Source organism: Portunus trituberculatus, chromosome 49 (assembly GCF_017591435.1).
Source record: "Portunus trituberculatus isolate SZX2019 chromosome 49, ASM1759143v1, whole genome shotgun sequence".
Classification (NCBI taxonomy): domain Eukaryota; kingdom Metazoa; phylum Arthropoda; class Malacostraca; order Decapoda; family Portunidae; genus Portunus; species Portunus trituberculatus.
The window spans coordinates 5,219,612-5,240,359 of record NC_059303.1 but is presented as its reverse complement, the minus strand read 5'-3'; the positions used below and the strand labels follow the sequence as shown (position 1 = coordinate 5,240,359).

The 20,748-nt window shown below is 42.3% G+C and overlaps 1 protein-coding gene across 41 annotated transcripts in view; it reads left to right on the top strand.

Annotated features, from left to right (window-relative positions):
• The window catches only part of LOC123499324 (uncharacterized abhydrolase domain-containing protein DDB_G0269086-like), an 81,845-nt gene that overhangs the window by 25,658 nt on the left and 35,439 nt on the right, over positions 1-20,748 (top strand). For 15 of the 41 annotated variants that reach the window (XM_045247188.1, XM_045247181.1, XM_045247173.1 and 12 more), the window contains exons 1-5: positions 11,357-11,877; positions 13,067-13,237; positions 14,705-14,808; positions 15,124-15,223; positions 16,314-16,376. In XM_045247188.1, coding sequence (XP_045103123.1) covers positions 11,398-11,877; positions 13,067-13,237; positions 14,705-14,808; positions 15,124-15,223; positions 16,314-16,376 — 918 coding nt within the window. In that variant the 5' untranslated portion in view covers positions 11,357-11,397. Of the gene's footprint in view, positions 1-11,353; positions 11,878-12,894; positions 12,916-13,066; positions 13,238-14,704; positions 14,809-15,123; positions 15,224-16,313; positions 16,377-20,748 lie in introns of those variants that run through there. The other 26 variants (XM_045247162.1, XM_045247161.1, XM_045247157.1 and 23 more) reach the window with 9 other exon arrangements.

Here is a 20,748-nt window from a genome sequence, read left to right as displayed (position 1 = left end):
GGTAGAGACGCTGTAAAAGGAACATGACGTCGATATGATCAGGGGGCGTGGTGGCCAAGAGCTGGTGATGATGCTGGTGGGGGTGATGGCGAGGCGGGGGCGTGTGGATATTTTGGGGATGAAAGGGCGATGGGGAAGAAGGCGAGGGTGGGATTTCCAGTGCTGTTTTATAGAGAAGGGAAGAGGGTGGCGAGAAAGGGCGTGTATAACTGGTAGGCGTGGAATTTTGAACATGAGAGTCAGGAAGTGAGTGGGCGGATGCGAGGAGGGGTAAGAAAAATAAATATGCATGGAGAGTTCAACAGGAGGAGGAGGAGGAGGAGGAGGAGGAGGAGGAGGAAACACAAGTACCCAGCGCCCTCGCAGAAAATAATGAAGAAAGATTAGCTTCATTTCGTGTTGCGTCTCGCCGTCTTCGAGTAAGTCTATAACAGACGGGCGAGGAAGAATACAAATTACGCTTCATATGTCTTATACAGCAATATTTTACCGCAGATCCCTCAGAGTTTCGAAGAGATTCTCTTTATGTGAACATGGATCTGAAAGGCTACAAAGAGATGAAACTTTCAGCTTCTCTGAAAACAGGAAAAAGAAAACAAGTCCATTTTACAAACAAAAAAAGTAATAGTAAGGCCATTTACATATACATTTTAACATAAAATTCTTAATGGGTTATATATTTCTTTTTTCGGTAGACATAACTTCAAGCTCAATTAATCACTGACGTATAGAAAAAAAAAACATGAATTTTATCAGTGAAATATATGAAAATAAACACAATCTTGAAGCGTATCGCCTCCGGACCAGCAAATGTTGATATATTAAACAACTAAATAATATGATTTTGTTATTGAATATACAGAAGTGAAAGTATACGGTAAAATGTTTCTAAACACATCGTAGAATCTCAAAGACCAGAGAAAAGACACCACGTGGGCTGACACTAACACAGACACAAACATCACAACTAATACCAACAAACTCAAGACGGACGAGGCCAGATGAGGGCTTCAGAAACAGACAGCAACAGTTCTAGAATAAAAAGTGAATATCTTACTTATTTCGAGCTCTTTTCATAATTCATTAATGTTTATAACCTTCCCTTTCTCTCCTTTTCACTGTATTCATGTCGTACTGATACTGATTCGTGACACGGTGATCAGATCTTGCCGGGAAAAAAAATCAGCGTTATCAGATAATTGACTTCAAATAAAGGTGTCAATTGTAAGGAATGCAGTAATCTGAACGAAAACACACTAGGAAATGAAACACATAAATGAAACATGACACCTCTCTCTCTCTCTCTCTCTCTCTCTCTCTCTCTCTCTCTCTCTCTCTCTCTCTCTCTCTCTCCCATCAACACAAAAAGAACACACGGAACTTTACCATCCTAGCCTTTTTTCACAGAGTTATGTTTTGTGGGTGAGGCGAGAAGGGAGAACGAGGCTGGCGGGGCTGGAGGGGTGTTGGGGGTAGGGGTGAGCAGTGGTGGTGTGAGGGTGTGATGGTGGGCACGTGTGTAAGGTTGTGAGATATATGGGAGGGTTTGTTGACCATGTCGTGTGTGTGTGTTGACTCGAGAGAGAGAGAGAGAGAGAGAGAGAGAGAGAGAGAGAGAGAGAGAGAGAGAGAGAGAGAGAGAGAGAGAGAGAGAGAGAGAGAGAGACGTATATTACAGGACATGTGTGCCTGATTTACAGCCTAGAAAAACAAAAAAAGAAGCTCAAATAACAAGGTAAATGGAGCAAAAAAGGAAGAAAAATAACGTATATATGAAAAAAAAAAATTTTCCTAGTGAAGAGGAGGAGGCAGGGAGGCGGCAAGGCAAGTAAACATCAACATGAAAAATAAAGGAGGAACCACACGCCAGAAATAGTGCATGTAAGAAAACGGGAAACGTCGACACAAACCCGTTTTCTTTGATCAGTAGTGAATTTCAGGGGGGACAACTTGTTTTTTCTTATGTAAGGCTCACGACCGTTTTCTGTCCACATTTCGACACCGTTTTCTCTCTACACAGGTGGACCCTATACTAGCTTCGTTTTCTTTAGATATGTTTCAAGACCGCAGAGATTACACTAGTTTTCTTTATATTTACGTCTATCGAGACCGGAGACTAACATAAATCAATATTCTACCACAATGATATATTTCCTGCAATACCACCAATTGTAACAACAACAACAACAACAACAACAACATAACTAGAAACACCACTAATGATGCTGCTGCTGCCATTGTTAATTCCTTTAAAAGAAAATACTACTACTACTACTACTACTACTACTACTACTACTACACCACCACCACCACCACTACTACTACTAGTACTACTACTACTAAACCACAAAGACCATCACCTCCACCATCATGACCACCACCACCACCACCACCACCACCACAACTACTACTACTACTACTACTACTAAACCACCAACACCTCACCTCCACCACCACTACACTACTACTACTACAATTACTACTACCACTACTACTATACCACTACTACCACCACCACCACCACCACCACCACCACCACCACCACTACTACTACTACTACTACTACTAAACCACCAACACCTCACCTCCACCACTACTACTACTACTACTACTACTACTACTATACCACTACCACCACCACCACCACCACCACCACCACCACCACCACCACCACCACCACCACCACTACTACTACTACTACTACTAAACCACCAACACCATCACCTCCACCACTACTACTACTACTACTACTACTACTACTACTACTACTATACCACTACCACCACTACCACCACCACCACTACTACTACTACTACTACTACTACTGCTACTACTACTACTTCTACTAAACCACCAACACCATCACCTCCACTACCACCACCACCATCACCATCACCACCACCACCACCACCACCACTACCACTACTACTACTACTACTACCACTACTACTACTACTACCACTACTACTACTACTACTACTACTACTACTACTACTATTACTATTATAGTACCAAACGAACACCACCACCACCACCACCACCACAGTAGTAGTAGTACTACTACTACTACTACTACTACTACTACTACTACTACTACTACTACTACTTCTACTAAACCACCAACACCATCACCTCCACTACCACCACCACCACCACCACCACTACCACTACTACTACTACTACTACTACTACTACCACTACTACTACTACCACTACTACTACCACTACTACTACTACTACTACTACTACTACTACTACTACTACTACTACTGCTATTATAGTACCAAACGAACACCACCACCACCACCACCACCACCACCACAGTAGCAGTAGTACTACTACTACTACTACTACTATACCACCAACACCATCCCCACCACCATGCACCACCACCTCTACTACTACTACTACTACTACTACTACTACTACTACTACTTCTACTAAACCACCAACACCATCACCTCCACTACCACCACCACCATCACCACCACCACCACCACCACCACCACCACCACTACTACTACTACCATCGTCATTACTAATAATACGACGTACTCACATGGCACTCGCTCCTGTTTGCTTTGGACACATCTGCATTACACATCGCCATGTGTGAGTGTTGTCCTTTTTCTTTTCTTTTTTTATTTTTTGTGTCATGCTGGCAGGCAAACAGAATAATAATGACGAAGAGGAGGAGGAGGAGGAGGAGGAGGAGGAAAGCAGAAACCGAAAGACAACGAGAAGGAAAACGAGGACAAAGAGAAAGATGATGATAGGGATACGATCTTCAGAAAAAAAAATTGAAGAAATAAGACGAAGGAAAGTCGTAAATACAAGACAAGACGGAGTAGGGAAGGGCTAAACGAGAGGAAGATGAGATAGGAAAGGAGTGGGTCTTCCTTCACGAAAAATCAAGGAACGTGCTGGGTTTCATGGTCCCTGAACGAAAAACCACGAAATTTGAGACTAATACCAACTAACATCAACATTTTAGGCACTCAGTACTGAGACGCATTTCTACCACTAGTTTTGGGCACGATTAGACGATTATATTTACATTAAGAAGCGTTTATAGAGGTCAGAGGATTAATGGCCAGAGTCTTCACTATTTTAATTTCCACATTAAGTTTCTGAAGCTGTATAAAATCGCCAAATAGTAAGTAGAATGAACATGAAAGCACGTCATGGTACTGAAGAGGTTAAAAGGCAATATGCAGTAGAAATTACCCAACAGCAAAACTCCTAAACTCAAATCCGATCCTCCACCCTAACTCGTGTCTTGCCGCGGGGTTGCAGGAGAGGTTATCAAGTTGGCTCCGTGACGGCATAAATCGGATTGCCGGCAGACCGATTGGAGCGAAGAGCCGATTGAAAGAGCCTGCAATAAATCACTGAAGGTCGTTACGCTATTAATGACGCTTCCCCGTACCCTCCTCGACCCAAAACTGCGCGGGTTTACTTACGTGTTTATGTGATGAATTCCAGTTTATTTCCTGCTTTTACCTCCCCTTCGTATTTATACTGGCCGAAATGTTTTGATTTTAGAATTTGGCTTTAAATTTCTTGTACATTCCCATTTCGAGTATTTTGCTGCTGTGCCATGCCATAATTCATGCGAATAAGACGTACGTACTATGGGTCAGGAAAATTAATAATAAAACGATTTTCCTCGCCGAGCCTCACTGTAAAGAGCGTGATGGTAGGTGTTTTGGATGCTCGTGGCTTTTAACTAGTTATTTACGGAGGACATCTGTGCTTTAAAAAGATATTTGAAATGGCGAAATAATATTGACAAATTTCAGAAGATCTGCAGCAAGTGCTTTCCCAGATGTTTGATGATTAAGGGATTTTCATTTATCTATTTAATTGTTTATTTATTTTTACGTAAAAAGACAACCGACAAAGTAGGTAGAGTTATTAAGTGTAATTCATGCCCATACACCGAGTACCACAGTTACTTGATGCAGATGGAACACTCTATAGAATAAGACATGTTTACAAATATTGTTGAACACTTTATCCGAGGGTGCTTGTGAGCTTTCTTTATGTGTGCAACACAAAGCGACATAACAGCCCAACCAGTGCTCCCCATGTTCAGGCAGTGCTGTCACGTTCAGACAATGCATCCACGTTCTAAGAGTTACGGGAGGCATGTCCCGTTTTCCTGCTTAGGTTCTCCATCGCTTACATTTTCCTAGAACATTTGCTCTGGTCTCTCTACCATTTACTGGCATTTCAGCACAGCTTTATCTTAACTTCATTGTTCGGACAATGTTCTAATTTTCCTGTGTGGATTCCTTTCTTTCATATTAACTGATTACCTGCTCACTTACTTCACTACATATTTATATGATTATTTAGCTTCATTTATTTTTCTTATGAACATTTCATTATTTACAATTTCCTCCTCTTGGGTTCATTCTGGGGTTAAAGAACTTTAATCTTACTCAAGAACAGAATTCCCTGCAAAGCGCTCATTCACATGCGAGTGTTGTTGCTACAAGTTATATATACTTGTAGAGCTTGTTAATGTCTTGGGTCCGCAAGGAACAATGAGGGTTGCGCCACGGCAGCAGCGTGGTGGTGGACGTATACCTGAGAGTTCCACCTGGCGGCGTGGCTGCCAAGGATTTATTTATACTCAAAATAATGTTTTGCTGACTGAAGGGAGGATAAGGGGTGAGGGGGAACTGTGGATCAAAACTTTTCATTATTAGGATCCAGTAAACTTCATGTCTTTGCGAGTAAGAATTTTGTATTCTTTGAACAACATTATCTGATTAATAAGAACATAAGAAAATAACGGAACCTACAAGCGCCGACACACACCAGTTCTTACATCACACATACCTGCCCATTACCACCTATCTTTCTCCACTGTAAATTGATCTAATTTTCTTTAAAAGCTGCCAGATGACTCAACACTAACAGTACGCATGCAATCATTGCAATACTCAAGTTACATATGAACTTCAATTTACAACATATAATAAATAACGCATACCCATAATTCTATTCTTTGACAAAACATGATGACGCAAACATTTATTTATTCAATAAATTATGCATGACCAGGAATACATTATGAAAGCACGCCGCTCCCATTACTGTGGCATTAGTGGCAGTGGCAGTAAAATATTTCCTTTTCAAAATAGTTTCTAAAGTATAACTTCTTGATGGACACAAACAAGTCATTTTAAACAATAATCTTATACTAATATTTACTCATTTATTATTAAACCTATAAATAACATGACAGAAATTTTCCCTGAACCTCAAAAATAAAGAAAATAAATAGCACAATACGTCCTTTATAGCACATCCTCTGTACCACATGTATCACAATAATCCTACCACGTACAGTCACCCCACACACTCCCATTTTCTGCACACCATCCATTTTCTCTAAACAACCAAGAGCACGCTAGAGAAAACAAGTAGATATAGAAAACGTGAATCACATGCGCAGATTGCCAAGAGAGTCTGCGCAGGGGTTTGAGAGACAGTGAGAGAAGCTGAGAGAACTAGAAAGGAGGGTGGGCAGCGGGCGCACAACAAGACCTGCTACTCATCACTGTAAAAGCCAGAACGGTGTCGCTTCCTCAGTCCACCTAGCGACACCTGCAGGCTACTTAGCTTATTGGTCGAGGGGAGCACGCTGGGAGGGAGAAAGAGAGGCGGAATCGAAACACGGAAAGGGAGAAAAGAAAATCGGGGAACATTGGCTACAGATGCAGGATTGGAGTGAAGGAAAAGGAACATCGAAGAGAGAGGATATGTAAGAGTAGCAAGTGAGAAGGAATGAAGGAAGGAAACATGGCGAGTGAAGGAGTGTGGGAAGAAATAAAGGGGATGTTACCTGTAAATTGGGAAAAGAATGAAGGAAATAGGAATATTCTGAAGAAGAGATAACAGAATTAAAGAAGGAAGAGGGAATGAGGGAGAGAGAGAAAAGGAAGAATAAACTAGGAAATGAAATAAAGATGACGAAAGGACTGGAGGTATAAAATGAAAGCTGGAATAAAAGAGAAAAAGAAAGAGCAAGGCGGAAAATAAGGGAAAAAAACACATATATGAAAAAAAAGGGCAAGATCATAAAAGGGAAAGAGGAAAGGAAGAAAAACACAAATTCCGAAGACAAAATAGAAAACTAAGAAAGAAAATTAAAGAAAGCAAAGAAAAGGAGATTATTGGGATGGGAAGTGAAATAACGAAACAAGAAAAGAGGAAAAGGATTACTGTCAAGGATAAGGATGAGGAATATTGAGGTCGAATGGGAGAGAAAAGGGAGGAAGATGTGAAAAGGAAAAGGAGAGAAATTACGAGGAGAAGGAGGAGGAGGAGGAGGAGGAAGATAAACTATAGAGAAAGAGGAGGAGCAAAATTGACAGTAAGAGAGAGAGAGAGAGAGAGAGAGAGAGAGAGAGAGAGAGAGAGAGTATTGGAAGTAGTGCGGAGAGGAAAGGCCCACATCGGGAAAAGCGGAGGAGGAGGAGGAGGAGGAGGAGGAGGAGGAGGAGGAGGAGGAGGAGGAGGAGGAGGAGGAGGAGGAGGAGGAGGAGGAGGAGGAGGAGGAGGAGGAGGAGGAGGAGGAGGAGATGGAAGCGGAAACCTATGATGGCGCCATTCATCAGCGAGGCGTCCGTGTCTTATCAGGTTATCTTGGCGGCGTCGTTTCATCATCTATTTAAGGCCAAACAACGGAGCAGTTTCGGCAAGCAAAAATTCACCTACGTATTCATCATTCTCTCTCTCTCTCTCTCTCTCTCTCTCTCTCTCTCTCTCTCTCTCTCTCTCTCTCTCAACATTTTTCACCATAAGCAGCTGCAGATTGTTTTTTTTTTTTTTTGTTCAAGAATAGTTTATCTTTATTTCTGTAAGTGAACACACACACACACACACACACACACACACACACACACACACACACACACACACACACACACACACAACGGAGAGAAAATGTAGGAACGATGGTAGAGATTGCCAGCCATATACTTTTATAGCCCTCTGTTTCCTACGCCGATTAAATAATTACCTAGTATTTTCTTACAGTAATTATTTCATTAATCGATCTGTATGGTATATCCAGCACTATTTTTGGTCTCCTCCTCATATTCCTATCCACTTGAAACTATCAAAATATCCATACAATATTGAATATCTATAGTGATTTCTTTTTTTTTTCTTTTTTTTTTTTTTTTTTGTTCCATAATATATGCATTTTATAAAGAAGTAAACTCTGGCTTTGTTATAATTTTCTTGATCAAATTTACAGTCCAACAGAAGGTGAAAACAAGTAGATTCTTTTATTTTTTTTGCACGAGTATTTATGATTTTTTAGTATTATCAGCAAACAAGAAAAAAAGAACGTTGATTCTATTTGTTTACGCATTTAACATTTGATTTATTTACTTATTTCATCTATAACTTTTTCCAATATTTCGTGATCACTACCACATGAAGGAAAGAAAGAAAACTGATAACCATTTCCTAGCCCCAATTTGGTGGCACACACACACACACACACACACACACACACACACACACACACACACACACACACACACGTCAACAAGCCACACCTGACGCCGTAAAACTGATCAATCCCACCCACTCACTCACCCACTGCTTCCTCGGCCTTCACTTGGCGCCATATAATAGACCAGCGGAGGTCATACGTAGCTGTTGACAAAGAGAAATGCCAACCCCACCCACGCCCCCTGAAGGCCGCCTGTCCCTCGAATGGCCCCAGTAGACAGGCGGGCAGCACAAGCCACTTCTAAGCGGATATAGAGGATGAGATAGAAATGGAAGAGCGAGCGAGCGAGCGAGCGAGAGAGAGAGAGAGAGAGAGAGAGAGAGAGAGAGAGAGAGAGAGAGAGAGAGAGAGAGAGAGAGAGAGAGAGAGAGAGAGAGAGAGAGAGAGAGAGAGAGAGAGTATACATTCTTTTATCTAAATATTCTTATTGTAGTTTTGACACCATGTGTGTGTGTGTGTGTGTGTGTGTGTGTGTGTGTGTGTGTGTGTGTGTGTGTGTGTGTGTGTGTGTGCCAAAGTTATTCTCTATCCGAGGCGACTTAGAGGATAAAGGATGGAATATTGATAGAAAGCTAAGCTGTTGAGAGAGAGAGAGAGAGAGAGAGAGAGAGAGAGAGAGAGAGAGAGAGAGAGAGAGAGAGAGAGAGAGAAAGCCTGGCAATCCTCTTATGCCTCCCCTTCCGTCGCCAAATTACTCAACACGCACCAAACATTTATAAATAGCAAACATAATTACGGACTAAATTTAAACGTATTGCGCGCATCACATTTTGTTGGTGACAGAGAAAAAGTGTCTCCTTGTGATGGGTGACTGTGAGTTCCTATTAAAATTACAATATTAAACCATCTGTGTATCAGCAACTATTTTATTTTGTCGTGTGTTGATTTATTCATTATTATTTTCATTATTTTATTTTCTCTGTCATTTTTACGAGATCACAGGGCCAATTACCAGTACTTTCATTTTTTTCCCCATACTTTCAAAACCACATTTCTTTCTTTTGTAAGTTATCATCTCAGTTCTTTATTATTTGTTTTACTATCATCCTCAATTTTCACATGTTTTATTTGTTGCGCATTGACTTCTCTAAGCATTAAGAGTCTGAGATGCATCGTTTTTATCATCATCATGTCTTAGAATGAACACGCAGTTGTTGGCTGGCATCATCTTGCTGCAGTGTTGACGAAGCGTAAGATTGTCCCAGAAATTTTATGACTCAATCCATTCGTCGCATCCCTTCATCCTAAGCCACATGTCCCCATTTGTCCACCATTCCAAATTACCCCCGTGGACATCCTTGGACTGTGCTGGTGGAAAGGGACGAGGGGGAGGGTGGGTGGAGGGAAGTTTTCTGGTCAAAAAGTATCCCGGAGCGGTTAGCCTGCCAACGCCTGGCCAGATATAGCTCCCAGTGGCGGAGGTGCGGCTCTTCCTCACACCAGAGTTATGAGGCAGGGCGGCGCTTTTGCCACGTCTCACACCTGCAATTGTTTCACCTGGGAGGGTACTGGCGGTGTCTAAAAGTCCCTCACCTTCCATATTAACAATGTGATGGTTTGTTTGACTCAAGAGTTTCCTCACATCAAGGTTTGTTTTGATGCATGGGATATTTAATCGACATTTTGCAACGTTGCCTCTTGAAATATTACGTCATTCAACACACGCATGAACCAAACCCTCGCCCTGCTGCCAAGTAACTTTGTGACATGTACCATCAACACCCCATAACCTGAGCCTCTCTATATCAATTCATTCAAGCCTTAGTAACTCCCTCAATAAATCCACTTCAGTATATCATTAATGTTCATCACGGCTTGCTCAGACATTCTCTTATCCACGTGACTTATCGTTCCTTACTCTTCATCTTTGCTATCGCTTTGTTTACAATCGCCAGATGTTTGCAAGAGAAGGTAAGCCTCGAATTCGCTACGTTTCTGATCCTCGCCTAGCGACTAAGCTCTGCCAGGTGGTTGAGCCTGGTGTGTGACGAGTCCGGAAAACTTGCACTGATTCACCAACATTTATGGGAAAGTCTATATTTCGCTCCATATTCGTTCTTACCTGACAGGAAAGGTAGGATTGAGGATATATTCAGACTCCGGGAACAGCTTCCGTGCTTGTAAAATTTAACTTGGAAGGTCGTTCGTGTTTCTTTATGCGGTTTAAATGTTTTATTTTTCCTTTTAAAGAATGTAAACATCCTTGACGCAAGGACGTACACTCACGTGTATGCGTACATGATGAACACATGTGACGCATTCGCTATTTTACTTGGGATGTAAACAACCTGGCGAAACAAAGCCTACTTGTTAGACCTAGTATTCAAGACACGGTGTGTTATGTTTCGCGAAAGGGGCTTTCATAAACTTATTACAGACATGAGAGTAAAATTATGTCCAACGATAGATGAGTGATACCTTAACTGGTAACTGTGGCCACCCGTCGCCGCCACCCTTAGTACAGCCATAACACACTTAAAGCGCAATAACATGACACCTGAGGACAGAAATAACACCACCAAACCAGGCCAGTGTTTTGCTGAGCGTGAGCAGGTTCGCGGTGAGTCAGCGTGCAGCCGCCTCCTCAAGATCATGGCCAAGTTCGATTTTCTAGCTTTTCTCGGGAGAATTTCCAACGCAGACTACATCACAAAGACCTCTATACTGAATACAAATGGAAAACTCAAAAATAAAGTGATAGTATGTTTTAGCGAAGCCTCAGACTTGATTTGGCGTTGTCTATTTTGGTGGGCTGCTGACACATCGCCGAATTTATTTTTGTGTGGCGGGTTCCCTGCTTTCCTGGATGTGTTGGCGTCGACACTGTGGTAGTAGGAGTCGGGCGCCGCTCACGGATGGTTCTCACACCACACCACCGTACCATCATGAGATCTCGCAGCCTCAGCCCCAGGCCGAGGGCACCATACCTGTGGCACGAGAGGGAGGCTGAGTCTGCAGATCGCAAGGGCTGGTACCGCGTTGACTATGGCTCCAGCAAGCCAGAGGAGATGTGGTATCTGCCCTCCTTCAAGGACAGGATGAACTTCCTTGAGAGGTCCGTGGAACGAGCCACCAGTGAGCCGCGCACGAGAGCCACCTCCGTCCCTCCAACAACCGTAGCCGTTCGTCGAAGCAGGGCCCTCTCTGTTGACCCCTTGGTCAAATACCCCCTGAGATGGAGGACCTCGCCCTTCTACTACTACAATTACCGCTGGCCATACACTACCTTCTACGATAGGTACTGGCCAAGCCTGGGGCCGTACTCTGGACGTATTTGGAGGCTGCCCTGGTACCGTTATCCCAGCTCCCCCCTGACCGCGTCGACTTATTGGAGAGTAAGTTCGTGGGATCGACACGGCGGACACTGAATCGTTTTACTTCGGCCCTGCACCCTCTGCCTTAGCAAGCTCCTTCACTCACCAACAACCTTACCCACACCTCTATCAGTCGTCGTGTTTTCTGTCAGCACCACTCTCGTGCTCCTCTTCCGTCATCTCAACATCCACCGTTGAAAGTCACATAAAATCCGCCAGCCACTTCAAGACAGGAGCATTTACTACACAACCCGAACACCAAGTAGCACCGAACCACACCGCTGCCAAGACAGCTGTCGTTGTCAACTACATTTTCGCAAATTCATGTCACACTTTGCTTTCATCTGAGCTGCATCGGGATTCTTCCTTCCACGTCGTGACTGAGCAGCACCGTGACCGTGTCCCGGGGAATGTCAAGTGTTCTGGCAAGGAAGCTCAAAGCAGACTCACGTTCCCCATCCCCAAATACGGATCAACACTTATAGACGACCTTGTGGTGACCTAGAGAAAGCTGAGGGGAGTACGCTGCGAGACAACTCAGGAGGGAGAGAGAGGCAATCTTGTCCCCGTGCCGCGTTTTCGCCCCGTCCCCTGCCCCTGCCACTCCCACACTCGCTGTCTTGGGTGCATCACATCAAGTGGCACCATATAAGGAAGAGTTCTCCTGCATTCTCTTCTCCCCTTTCTTTCTCCTTATCTTGATACTCCAGCTTTTTCACCTCTCTCTCTCCTGCACTCCCTCCTTCTCTTCCACTCCCTTCTCCGCGGCTAACTCAAGCACGTCACTCGTCGTAAAGATGCGCGCCGCCGCCCCTGACCGTGGCCTTGGTGTTGCTATTTTCTGTTTGGTGGTGCAACGTTAAAGCCTTGATACCTGATCCATCCAGTCACGTGCTGGGGGCCATTCCCTCTCCAACACTTACAATAATGATAACAATAATATTTTCCATTCCGATATCCATCATAAACTCCGTCCACCGCATTTTTCCTAAATATACTAAGTTCAGATGAGTCCTTGAGTGTTCGTCAATTGAGAGGTATACTCTTACAAAAATGTATGTAAGTCACTTATGCAATCTTATCTCGTTCGAGTATTCAAATGTTCCACTAGATGGTAAATGTTGAGATATTTACAGCTACACACCAGTCTTGCATCGCCCTGCCGTGGGTGACTCACGAAGCCCTTTCTGGCACTGTTTGTTTACATTAGGACTCGTCACCATACTCGTCCTACATGGCCTCCACCACCATCACGCCCGAGAGAACAGAGATCATGGAGGAGCGCCGCAGCATCTCCCCCCCTCCGCCCTCCTACCGACCCTCGGCCACCACGCAGCTCATCCTCAACCGGGTGGCGCTAGGTGGCGGTCTACACCCGCGGGTAAGACGACGCCCGCCACGCCCGGTCGTCACTCAGCGCACCTGTCTCACCTGTCCCAGCCCACGCTCTGCGCCACCCTGCGACCTGCCAATGCTTCTCTCTAGTCTTTCTTTGCTCGGCCGCCGATATTCGCTTCAGTTTCTGTAGTTATTTATTTTTTTTTCCTTCTCGCTGAAGCACTTCCTCGCCTCGCCCAAGGCGTCTTAAAGCTGCTAACGTTTCTTTATCTTCCTGCAGCAAAAGTTTATTTCCTGACGCTTTCAAACTCGGCTAATATCTGAGGAATTTTTCTCTTTTCTTCGTCTGATGCGATTTTTCCTCACTACATTTTTCCAAAACGCTTGCTATCTATTATTTTCTTAACTTCGTACGTAAGTATTTTCGATTTTTCTAGCGGTATTTCAACGCAAGTAAAATCGCAATAAGATTTAATATACCATCACCAAGTACGAGTATGTAGAATTACTAACCAACCTCAGCACGCCACAACCTGACGTGACGCTTCTCATAACACCAAAACACTTCCAGCCACGCACACACCGCCCCTTCCCACCCTCACTCTAACAAAGCTTACTTATATAAACCTTCATTAAACGCTTGAACAAAGACACAATAACACCAAAGTAACAAATATAAGTAGATTACGAGTGTGTAAATCTGTATTTGAAGTGATATTGTCTTTCTCACTATCTTCGCACGTTGCCTCATGTAGCTATCTTTGGAACCTCCCTTGCCACACACCGTCTTCACCACACATATACTATTGCATCACGAAAGACGTAGTGTATAATCACAGTATTAACACAAGTAGTTTCATCGTAATCCGTATATTCTTTCTGGTACGAGACTCATTCATTTCTCAATTCATGTTATTAGGAAAACCACCCTCTGTTTAAGCCGAAAATGGATCATTAAGTGGCAAGCCAGACGGGAGGGAGAGCAAGGAGAGCAGCGACGCCTTGGCACTCTCTCCCGCCCTGACTACCTACTTAGTGCCATATTTAGGCAAGACGGGCAAACAAGACACCGCCAGGAGACTTAACTCTTTATCATTCCCCTCTGTATTTTATATCTTCTCCCGCCAAACGGAGGCGGGCGAACTGTCTGGTGTCTCTCATCCCACGCATCCCGTTTAGTCTCCCTCTGCTCCTTAATCTCAAGTGAAGTCTTCTTTAATTACAGCTTCGCCCGTTTTGCCTGAATGTCGCCAACAGTCACTCTTCCTTCACTTGCGTCATTCATTACTCTCTTATTCTGCACTTATCACCTCGCCAGCCACTCAAAAACCATCACCATTTCTCTTACTGAACTAAGCACCGCCATTTTCCATTGCTACAGTTTACAAAAATTACTGCAGCCATTTTTCACACCCTCACTGATCACCATCATCATCAGCACCTTCAACCGCTATCATCATCATCGTTACCATTATCGACACCAGAAAGTTAACCAATCTCCTCCTTACAGAGTTACCCACCATCTCGCTACGTTCCTCGCTACTACCCCTCCTACCTCGACTACGACTATGGCTACGGTGGCTACTACTACCCATACCATTACCCCAGGGCCAGGTAAGTGAGCATTCATGTGTTAAGGCCCTCACACCGCCTCCCTCTCCCTACAAGAGTGTATCAGATGCGAAAGGAAGCGTAATTGCATACCTGTATTTTCTTTCACTTGTTATGTTCTTATTTGATGTTCTTAAGAGGAATGAGAGACAGGAATGTAAAAGGGAAGGATGGAATGCAGAGATGGAGGCGAGAATGAATGGAAAGGATGGATGAGTTAACTTGAAAAGGTGAATGAGGGGCAGCGAGTGAATGGTGTAAGGAAAGGGGAGAGAAGAGGGGACAGTGAGGGCCTGGCTAACACCTTGCTCCCTTCAGCCGCTATGACTACCTGGAAGACCTGGAATCCTCTTACCTGTCGACTACCACCTCCTACCGCCCACGCGCACTCGACCTCGACACAGACTACCGCGATAAGGTACGTAACTGAACCGCCCACACACACACACACACACACACACACACACACACACACACACACACACACACACACCACACCACACACACACATTATGTTATGGATATATGACAAACACTTGCTGTCAGTTTTTCCCATTGTCTATTTTTATCCACTTTGCCCTCTTCATTTTTGCCCCAGATGCTGTACTTTCCCCGATTTTGTCCTGTCTCATCCAAAATTTCATTCTACATTGTCTTATTGATGTAGACTGTGTATATATATGTAGTCAGGTCATCATTCGACTCGTCATGTACGTCAATATGCAGTGGATGTATGTAGGTTTGAAGACTTTTGTGTTTACAGTTAGATCATGTATTCTGTATTACTAGTCCATCACTATATCATACCGATGTCTTCCCGTCCCCATAGCTAGCCACTTCTACTACGTTCCTTCCCCTTATGATAAATTCACGTGTTAAAGTGAGGAGAGAGACGGCAACCCAATACCTTCCCCAAGCGGGAGGGTCAGACTGGCACAGCTAAAGGTCCTGTCACTCTCGATGCTTTGAGGACTCAGTGAAGCAACCCAGACATACCTTACAGCCGCCTACGCTTTTCTTTGCTTCTTCTCGCTATTTAACAAGCTATTCATCCTTTCCACACATGATTCCCAAGCTCATCGTCAGAAGGAATTCATATATTTTCATCAGATGATTCTTAATCGACGAAGTATGTAAATAAATGGATAAAATTGGCTTTTTCGTAAGTATTTTTCAGCTATTCACGATTTCAATACAAGATTCATGACCTCAGATACTTGGAAAAGCTTTTAACATATTCGCCAGACGTTTGTAGTTCACGAGAATGTGTTAGAAATCAGTAAAATTAGCTTTTTTTTTTTTCTAAACATATTCACACCGTTGTCCTAATACGTGCAACTGCCGTAAAACGATCCAGTAAGAATACCCAATAGAAGTATAGACGCAAATAGTGTATACGTGTTCCTTGTCACCCTCTTCTATCATGTACTTCCACCCAAGCCTCCCTGTCACATGTGCACTGCCCCTCAACATCTAGTCAATCCTGTGTTTCCTGACTCCCCCCACAGACCACCAGCGTCACCACCACACCGAAGAAGATCATCACCACATACAAAACCTATGCTCCGGGTGTAAGTGAAAGTTCCCGCTGTCGCTGTATGATTCAAACTTACTACCCATCAAGAGTCCTCGCCTAAGTGCTGAGGAGACCGGGAGAGCGAGAGAGAGCAAGAGCGAGTGCGAGAGAGAGAGAGAGAGAGAGAGAGAGAGAGAGAGAGAGAGAGAGAGAGAGAGAGAGAGAGAGAGTTCTAATTTAATGGGAATGTTGTTTTAATTGCTGATTTTGTGGTGAGGATTCTTTTTGCTGCATTAGTGTTGAGTGGTGGTGATGTTGCTGCTGCTGACAATGATGATGATGATTTGTGCTGCATATCTGTGGTGATGGTCTTATTGCATGTACTATAGCGTAGTCTGGTGAAGTAGTGTAATAAACATTAAAAAAAAAAACATAACAGATCATTGTACACAGTATTTTTGCTTCCCTTTCCTCGTTATGAATGTTACTGAAGAAATATAAACACAACAAAAATATTGATCCCAGGTTGTCACACTGAAGAAAATATCAGGTGAAAAGTGTAGGTAATATAAGATCACAAAATCAACAGCAGACACAAACTGGCACTGAAAATGTTTCCTGAATTGTAGTGAGGAGGGTTTCCCAGAACATGGCGCTGGTCACAACAGGTCTAACAATACCCCAGGCAGTCGAGACGTGGGCGTGGGTGTCAAGCGAACTCCTCATTATCACGTCTCCCTTGCAAAGTCGAGAAGGGAGAGAGTGAAAAAAAAAAAAAAATTAGGAACATCCGCGGAGAAAATTATGAAAAATGTAGGAGGCGTGATGCCGTGAAATGTCAACTTAAATAAGTAATGGAATTTTATCTTTATATTCACGGAGCAACAAGTAAACATCATTCTTTTTAATTAGTTTCTTTTCTTGCGAATTTCTCCTAACATTAGAAAAAAAAATACAGTAAAATATAACTTTAATGTTAGAAGCGATATCATTCCAAGACATCTAAATAGGGAACGAAGAACAGAGAAAAGATGTCTGAGTTCAAACTTTCAGTTAAGGGAATGTTATTCTTTTCATGAATTATATAAAAAGATGGATTAGGCACATATATGAAATTGGCAAAAATTTTGTTACATTTCAAAAATATAATGATAAAATTGGACAAAAACGTAGCAAAATTTAGCGAAGTTGAGCTAATGAAAGAACAATTAAGATGACTTAATTAGATGGGATGTATCTTATTAAGACAGGAAGCGTGCCTGCAGGCGCCCACGTGTTCAGCAGCGTGTCTGGTGTGGACACAAGGCGGCCATGTCCGGCCGTTATTTAGGTTTACTTGAGGGATACCTAATCGACACGTAGTTTCGTAAATAAAAGTAAAATAAAAGTAAACGCACAACTATGCTTTCCCAGTTGATGAGAGTTTCGTAATCATTCATGATTTAAAACAACCCAGAGAGAATAACCGACGTGGAAATCAAGTATTGCGTTCCTAAAAGTTTAATGTATGACAAAGGTAAAACGTACATCTGTAAATCAAAGACAAAATAGAATAAGCCTATCAATCTATAAATAAACTATGTATTTTCTCTCCGGATGTAACTTTCACCCAGAACAGATCAGCTACATAACACTACTGCAATAAGTACAGAAAAGTATAAAACATTCCGTAACCATAGCAAGAAAGTCACTCACAGAACGTTTGATATCCACCGCGAAGCACAAACACTTCCATCACGCTCTCCATTATCGTGCTCCCAAAATAGGATCGCGAACGCTGATCAATATCCACCAAAAGTAGCCAGTGTGCGCGGCGCTAAGTAGCCCAGCGGGAGTGAGAGCCAGGTAGTCTTGGTAGCCTTTCCGCTCCTCAGACCCTCGTTATTTCCCCGGGGAATAAATAAGCCTTGCCTGGGCCGCCCTGCCTCTCCTTACTCTTACTTTTCTGCTCCTTCTTTAGCAGATTTCCCGGGAATTTATTACTACTTTTATAAGGACTGTGCGTAAAGAAAAGGACCTCATATCGTTAATTTAGTTGATACATATTTTTTGTTCCAAACTTGATAAGATTTTTCTGAAGCTCATTTCCTGAGGATTTTTCGCTACTGTTATGAAAATATGAAAAACTAAGTCCGCACAAAGAGGAAAAAGTGTATTTTCTTATCTTACTTGGGATATATATATATATATATATATATATATATATATATATATATATATATATATATATATATATATATATATATATATATATATATATATATATATATATATATATATATATATATATATATATTTTTTTTTTTTTTTTTTTCAACTACATCAAATTTTCACTCGCTACACACACACACACACACACACACACACACACACACACACACACACACACACACACACACATCGCATGCCGTCAGCCTGTCCGTAAGTCGTAAAGTGTCCAATAAACCTTCACATTACATCTGAAAAGAAGCGAATGGCGGTCACCAGAACACCTGTCACGACCTACTTTCCCGCCTCACACGACGCGCCCCGCCAACAACAACAAATCTGTGAGGCGCCGGGGTTACATAAGCCTGTGTATTAATATCGTTCGAGATCCAATGGGAACGAGGATAAAATCGCTAACAAGGGAGTTTCTACTATCACGAAGATTCATTAAAGTCAACAGTGTCATTCGGAAACTATTCAGTGGTCCAGTTTGTGCCGTTAATTTTTTTTTTCTTTTCATTAGGGCGTTAAGATGATTACAGTCAATTATAGAACAGCACCAATGTTTTCATGTTTCTTTTAGTTGGTTGTAGTCTGTCACAAAATAAAAGTAGAAAAGTAAAATAGAGATCTTTGCAATGTTTGAAATAGGTGACAATCTTTCAAATGAAAAAAACTATTAACTTTTTTTGTAATACCTAAGTATATTACAGTATCACAAAAAGCCACTAATTCTCTAAGTGGACTAAAGCATTCGTCATAAAAAAAAACACCACTAATTCACTGTAATCCTTTAAGTAGATTAATCTGTTTCAGCGAGGGAAGGGAAGTACTTATGCTTATATGTCTGTACGTCTGTATGTATGTATGCATGTATGTATGTATGTATGTATGTATTCACCACTCGCAGCAATTTCCTCACCACAAATTGAATAAAAATCATACACATAATCTATCAGAAAGAAAAAAATGCATACCTTCATCTCTCACTCTCCCGGGATGGGTATTTAATTTAATAATATCTGAAGTAGATTTTTCTCTGAACGACCTTGAATCGTAAATAAAAAGAGTGCTCATGTGTGAGATGGACTTAAAGTAAGCGTCGGTGCAAAGTCCTCCACTCCGCACGGGTTACCGAAGGGGCGGGAGAGACGGTAAGGCCTCCTATTACTCTCATCTGACTGCATTGCTTCAAGCTTAAACTGTAATCAGCTTCAATAGTAGCAAGCAAATTTCGCCTTAATACAAGCACGGCAGAAGGACTTTTTTTACTTTTTCGCTCTCTCATCAGACACCGCGCGGCTCCTCCGGTTGTGTTAAAAATGCATGTACAAGCCGTGTTTATTCATACTCTGGCTAGACATTAACTTTTCAGTCACACATCGCGTCCTGTACCTCCTCTGTGTCACTCCCACTATGTACTCAACTAATAAACGACACGTGTTGCTGTAAAGTGAGGGAAAATCTTATCCTTCTATAGTCTGTCTTGCTAATCTGAATCTCCTTTTGTATTATTCTCTTACTCATATTTATACTACTACTACTACTGCTGCTACTACTGCTACTCTCTCTCTCTCTCTCTCTCTCTCTCTCTCTCTCTCTCTCTCTCTCTCTCTCTCTCTCTCTCTCTCTCTCTCTCTCTCTCTCTCTCTCTCTCTCATTGCCTCTTATCTACTCGCATCAATAACCTCCCTAGTACGAGTAGATCCATCAACCCCTTACTTCACCTCATTGCCTCGTCGATATCGTGATCTGAAATTAATAAGCTATATGATCTCCACGTACGATATTTACTGTTTACCTTGACTCCATACTTCACCCGGGAACTTAATTTCATCTAGCACATTTATATATTTTTTTCTTCTTCGATATAGATGATCCAGTTTTTCCTTCGCTGTTCGTTTTAAGCGTATTTTTCTTTTTTTTTATGTATGTATATTTGAGGATAGTTAAGATCAATTTTCTGTCAAAGTGTTATTCGTAGTCTTCCGTTGTTTTGTTTGATCAATTTTCGTCTTTCTATCAAATGTGAATGATCATCTGCATCTCAATAATCTCATTTGAAATTTCACGCACCTTTTTTTCGGTCATTCTTTTCCCAGTCTATCTCATTATATTAATTATCCTTTCATAATCAGCCTCGTCTTTCTCCTTCATTATCGTCAGGCTCTTTCCCGTTTGCATGAATTATCTCTTTCATTTCATTAATCTAATTTCAA